Raw genomic sequence first — 6,839 nt, forward strand, 5'->3', positions numbered from 1 at the left:
GAGCGTATTGTAGAATTTGTGTAGGTGAGACATGGGGCGTCATAGTAATTATTAAGCATTTGCTTTGCCTCAATCTTTAAGCCTGACTGGCCAACTCCTGCAAATCCTCCAAATCCTGGATTAATGTTCCTTGAGTTTATCTTAAAGAAACCATAAAAATTCAGTGTTTCTCACTGTTCCCTTTGTCATGGAGGTTCTAACTAATAGCACTGATTCCCCATATTACTCTTATAATTTACTTCCCTTTAGCTGAAAACATTCCTCTAAGCACATAAATATTCATTAAAAAAGAGGATTTTTGGTGTTTATAATCATGAGAGTTGATATTTTTAAAAGAATACTTTGGAAAATGTGAAATAGGAAAGGTTGGAATTACTGCTTTACAGTATCATGATTTCTATAGGCATGGAATATATATTTTCAAATCAACAAATTTTAATAAGCAAAACACTAATGCTAGACATTTGCATTTGTTTATTCATTAATTTGTTCAACAAATATTTGTGGAGTGCCAGTTTTGTGTGAAGCATTGTAGACCCCATCTAAGGATCTCAGAGACCCTCTGACAGCTTCTATTTGCTCACTAAAGAATTGATCTAAATGTGTATTTTATTAAGTGAGGAAGGAAACCCAGTGAAATTCACTGGGCTTAGTGGCTGATCTCGTGTCAAGCTCTCATCTTTGAAATTCCCCAGGTGGAATCCTGGCCACCTAGAGAGGCTGCAAGAGTCCAGGAAGACTGGACTTAAGGATTTGTGGGTTGCAGTACTCTGATTCTGGTATCACAGCTCTGTCGACACAGAGAAGCCCCTTAACATCTGTTTTCCTTAGATTCCTCATTTTAAAATGGTAATTGATTTCTGTTCTGCTGATTTCACAAGGTTGTCCTGACTATTATGAAATATAGTCATATACATATAAATGAAATAATATATGTAAAAATGTTTTGGAAATGGCATACTTATAAGCAATGGTGAAATACTATTGTTATCATGGATGTTTAAAACCACTGTTTTGATTTTATCAAAGGTTATGCCAGTAAGCAAACCTTACTTTGAATTTAAACCTTGAAATCATTTAGTTTTCTGTTATCTTTAATATTTACTAGAAAAAATTTTAGAGAGTAAACATATTTTCCCCAAACTTAATTCATCTTTTTTCTCTCAGCAAGAAGTCCTAACATTTCCAGATAAAGGCAAATGTCTTGGCAGCTTTTGACCTCCCAATCTGTATTAGTTCCCAATGTCTGACTATAAGGTGCAAGAAAAAGCAGGTGAAGGTAAAGTGTTAAAGAAGATAAGTTTAATCAGATTGCTGAAAGGAGGCTTTTCTTAAATCAAATTAACACCTTCTTCCATCCCCTCCAAAATCAGAAGCAATCAGGACACAACGTAATATAGTTTTTCATTATCTTCTTCTAAAATCCCAACTATTGAATTTGGCAACATGAAATAAAGCTAATAATGATTTTAATACAAAAATACTCATTTTAACTATGAAGATTAATTAATCCAGCTGCTATAATAATTTCTGAAATCTTACAACATCCAGTCCAGAGTGAATCCACTGAGGACACCTCACAGGCAGTCCTCCGGATACACCGAGAATCTAGCCATTGACAGAGTAGACAAACAAGCCATTACCAAACAATACTGAACTTACCGATACATTATCTGTAGGAGGAAGAAGATGATCTCAAGGTGTGCGCCCACTCAATCTGACCTTCTAATCAACTATATGACATCTCTAGATATATTAGAGGTCTACGGCTGGAAGAAATAAGGAAATGAATTACAAGCACTTGAAATGAAACTAGTTTGACAAGTCTGAACAGAGAAGCCTCAACCCATAGAACAGCTTGAAGAAAAGAGCCCAGAGAGAGCATAGTCCCAACAAGAAAGCAATATTTCTTTCTTTTTTTTTGATATTGACTAATTTTGTTAAGGGAGAAGAAACTGGTTACAGGGATTTGAGTGAGAAATACCTTAGGAATGCACTAGGATTAAGAGTTTAAAGAAGATTATTGGTAGGTATGCAAATATCTTAAAGAAACCTTCACATAAAAAGCTCTTAATAAAGACAATCAGCTATTCTTAAAGCCTAGATTTATAATATGACTCAGAAAATGCTGTTAAATTTTTGTTGAACAAAAAATTGCTTCCTTCCGTATGCTGGGGCTTCCCTGATAGCTCAGTTTGTAAAGAATCCACCTGCAATGTAGGAGACCCTGGTTCAATTCTTGGGTTGGGACGATCCGCTGGAGAAGAGATAGGCTACCCACTTCAGAATTCTCAGGCTTCCCTTGTGGCTCAGTTGGTAAAGAATCCTCCTGCAATGTGGGAGCCCTGGATTTGATCCCTGGGTTGGGAAGATCTCCTGCAGAAAGGAAAGGCTACCCACTCCAGTATTCTGGCCTGGAGAATTCCGTGGACTGTATAGTACTTGGGGTTGCAAAGAGTTGGACACGACTGAGTGACTTTCACTTCACTTCACTTTCATATGCTGCCAACTTCTCTCTCACTTAGTACTCTCTTGATTAAAAAGATAACCTTAGATAAATCCAACTTTTTATGATTCTACACCTGTAACTTATGCAGATATACAAGGTGAGGTGAGGTGAAGTCGCTCAGTCGTGTTCGACTCTTTGAGACCCTGTGGACTGTAACTTACTAGGCTTCTCTGTCCATGGGATTCTCCAGGCAAGAATACTGGAGTGGATTGCCATTTCCTTCTCCAGGGGATCTTCCCGATCCAGGGATCGAGCCCGGGTCTCCCGCATTGAAGGCAGACGCTTTAACCTCTGAGCCACCAGGGAAGCCTGTAGAAAAACACACAAACTGATAGATCTAATTTTAAATTTCTGTCATTGTAAAGTGGTTCCTAGTGCTGCTGCTAAGTCAATTCAGTCGTGCCCGACTCTGTGTGACCCCATAGACGGCAGACTATCAGGCTCCCTCCTCCCTGGGATTCTCCAGGCAAGAACACTGGAGTGGGTTGCCATTTCCTTCTCCAATGCATGAAAGTGAAAAGTGAAAGTGAAGTCGCTCAGTGCTGCAGGTAGTCAATTTATAGTTCATAGGCCTTTCCCTTTCTCACACTCCTGAACAGCAATTTTTCACTTCTATTCTTTACTCAAATCCCTTCACTTCTCACTATTAGCTGATGACTTTGCTTCCTACATGATTATGTTAGGCTGCAGAAGCTGCTGTCACAAATTACAACAAACATAGAAATGTAATCTCTCACAGTTAAGGAGACAGAAGTCTGAAATTAAGGTGTCATCAGAGCTGCACTCCCTCCAAAGGCTAAAGGGAGCACGTCCTTGCCTCTTCTAGTTCTGGTAGCTCCAGGAATTCCTTGGCTTGTATCTAAAAACCCCAATCTCTGTTTGAGTCTTGACATGGATTTCCTCTTTGTTCTCTTTGTGCTGCCTCCTTTTCTCTCTTTTTTTTTAATGTGATAAAGTATACAGATCACAAAATTTACCATTGTATTTATTTTATCAAAGATGTTTTGATATGGATGATTTTTAAGTATTGAATGCGTTACAATATTGTTCCTGTTTTACATTTTGATTTTTTGGCTCTGGGTGTGTGGGATCTTAACTCCTTGACTGGGGATTGAACCCATGTGTTCTGCAACCATCACCATCATCCATCTCTAGAACTTTTTCATTTTCCCAAACTGAAACTCTGTACCCATTATACACTAATTTCTAGTTTCCCACTTCCCCTAGACTCTGTCAACCGGTATTCTATTTTCTGTCTCTATTAATTTGATGACTCTAAGGACCTTAAAGCTACTTCATATTCGTATAATCATATAGTAGGTTTTTTGTGACTGGCTTACTTCACTTAACATCCTCAAGTTTCATCCATATTATAGCATGTGTCAGGATTTCCTTCCTCTTAAAACTGGAATTATACCCCATTGTATACATACATATCATATTTTGTTTATTCATCTGTTGATGTACTTGAGTAACTTGAGTTACTTCCACTTTTTGGTTATTGAGAATAATGATGCTATGAATATGGGTATATAAATATCAGTCCCTGTTTTCATTTCTTTTGGATGTATACACAGAAATTGAATCATTGTTCATATGGAAACTCTCTGTTTCATTTTTCGAGGAACCACTGGTTATGGACTGTTTGCGTTGTCTCAAAATTCATATGTAGAAATACTAACCCCCATGTGATGATAAAGGAAGTAGGGCCTTTCACAGGTGATGAGGTCATGAGAGTAGAGTCATCATGAATGAGATTAGAACCCTAATAAAAGAAACTCCAAAGAACTCTGTTTCTTCTTCTGAATGTCAGATCACAGCAAGAAAATGGCTATCTAAGAACCAGGAAGCAAACTTTCAATAGTCATGCATTTGCCTGCACTTTGACCATGAACTTCCCAGCCTCCATACTGTGAGGGACAAATGTTTATTAGTGAGCTACCCACTCCATGCTATTTTTGTTATAGCAGCCAGAAACAACTAAGACATGTCATACCACCTTCCATAACAGTTATATCATTTTATATCCTACCAACAATGAACACGTATTCTAATTTCTTCATATCTTTGCCAACACTTGCTATTTTCTGTTGTTGTTGTTGTTGTTTTGTATCCTGATGGATGTGAAGTGGTATCTCACTGTGGTTTTGATCTGAATTTCCCTAATGATTAGTGATATTGAGCAACACCTGTGTGTGCTTAGTCGCTCAGTCATATCCAACTCTTTGTGACCCCATGGACTGCAGCCTGCCAGGCTCCTCTGTCCATGGGGATTCTCCAGGTGAGAATACTGGTGTGGGTTGCCAGGGGATCTTTCTAACCCAGGGATCACACCAAGGTCTCCTGCATTGCAGGCGGATTCTTTACCAGCTGAGCTACCAGGGAAGCAACATATTATATGCCTATTGCCATTCGTGTATCTTTAGAGAAATACTGTTTAAGTTTTTTGCCCAGTTTTGAATTTGGTCGGTTGTTTTTTAGTTGCTGGGTCATAGAATTTCTTTATATATTTCTGGCTGCTGCTGCTGCTAAGTCGCTTCAGTCGTGTCCGACTCTGTGCGACCCCATAGATGACAGCCCACCAGGCTCCCCTGCCCCTGGGATTCTCCAGGCAAGAACACTGGAGTGGGTTGCCATTTCCTTCTCCAATGCATGAAAGTGAAAAGTGAAAGTGAAGTTGCTCAGTCATGTCCGACTCTTAGCGACCCCATAGACTGCAGCCTACCAGTCTCCTCCGTCCATCGGATTTTCCAGGCAAGAGTACTGGAGTGGGGTGCCATTGCCTTCTCTGATATTTCTGGCTATTAACCCCTTATTTGATTTTCAAATATTTACTTTCATTCCATGGGTTGCCTTTTCACTCTGTTGATAGTGTCCACTGATGTACAAAAGTTTTAAATTTTGACATAGTCCAGTTTATCCATTTTTTCCTTTTGTTGCCTGTTCTTTTGGTGTCGTGTCTAAGAAATTACTGCCAAATTCATATCATGAAATTTGTCTTCCATACTTTCTAATCCACTGCCACAGATATCATCTATAAGCCTCTGACCCACAAATCTCTTTAAATATTTATTATAATTCTTCTGATTTAGAGTTCTGCTTTCTGGAATAGTTCTACATGGTATTGTTTCTGATATCTCAAATTTAAAATGCCCAAACAAGATATTGTTCTCCAATTTCCCTTCATCCATTCTCGGGTCTTCTACATCTATTAAGTTGTCATGGCTTGCATTTATTCTCATCAAAGTCTCCTTCTCATTAACATAAGAACCTATACCCCACTTCCACTAAGTCACAAAATGTTAACAAACATCCTCCTAAAACAATGAATTACAACAATTATTTAGGTGTGGGGGAGATGAAGTAATGGGACCATTTACTCTAAATGAACTTTATGCTGAGGTTAAATACATGAGCAAATCACACTGAAGTAGTTCTGGTTGAGCTGAGCAGAGCAAAACTGGAATCCCACTTACTTAGCATCTCTGTCTCCTGAGAGATGGTCCCCATGAAAGCTATTGCCCTAGAGGTTTCAGAAGACTGTTTACCCTGTTCTATGCAAAAGAAAGAACATGGCTTGGATTATAATCTAGGCATATCATTGACATGGATATCATACTTACATCTTACTTTACATCTTACATCATACTTTACATCTTACATTAAATAGAAAAATGGAAGAAAATTTGTTAATGTATTAATTTCAATCAAAATTGTGAGTTAATGAAGTTACAGGTATTAGTTATAAATATAAGAATCTATTACAATTAAAAGATTAATGTTCAAAACCTTCCCTCTACTTCTTGCACCTCTGAGAGATGAAAATATGTCATTTATTTTGCATAGAATGCCAGGGTCATCATTTACTGCTTACTCTAACAACCTAGGGAAATTTATTCAAAGTGAGGAAACACTCCTTCCTTCAACAGTAGAGATGGCTCATCAGTTCTCAAGGCTGTGAAGCCTAACAGCATTACTTGAGAATGCATGCTTTTCCTTCTGTCATAAGTGTTCTACTCTCATGGCTAAACTATTGTTAAATGAAGATTTCCTGTGTTCTTGATTTTTAGCTTGAACTTGAAATTATATGAGAAAATTAAAACTTTTCCAGATTATCTGATCTGAAGAAAATGTAGAAGGAAACAATTTGAAATTGACTTTGTGCATGATATGATATATTATAGAATTTGGGGGTCATAGGACAAGTATATACATAATTTAACTAAAACTGACTGCGAATATCAGTAGTTCATGAAAGGTTTACATCCTTCCTTGCACTTGCCATTATTCTACTTGCCTATTAGGTATAAAGCCATGCCTTACATTTGCT

At 37.8% G+C, this 6,839-nt stretch overlaps 1 protein-coding gene across 3 annotated transcripts in view; it reads right to left on the reverse strand.

Annotated features, from left to right (window-relative positions):
- The window catches only part of LOC102186672 (transmembrane protease serine 11A), a 57,072-nt gene extending 55,169 nt beyond the window's left edge, over positions 1-1,903 (reverse strand). Inside the window, exon 1 of one of the 3 annotated variants that reach the window (XM_018049511.1) lies at positions 1,663-1,903. In XM_018049511.1, the coding sequence (XP_017905000.1) occupies positions 1,663-1,670 (8 nt within the window). In that variant the 5' untranslated portion in view covers positions 1,671-1,903. The remainder of the gene's footprint in view (positions 1-1,662) is intronic. The other 2 variants (XM_018049509.1, XM_018049510.1) reach the window with 2 other exon arrangements.

Source organism: Capra hircus, chromosome 6 (assembly GCF_001704415.2).
Source record: "Capra hircus breed San Clemente chromosome 6, ASM170441v1, whole genome shotgun sequence".
NCBI classification, from domain to species: domain Eukaryota; kingdom Metazoa; phylum Chordata; class Mammalia; order Artiodactyla; family Bovidae; genus Capra; species Capra hircus.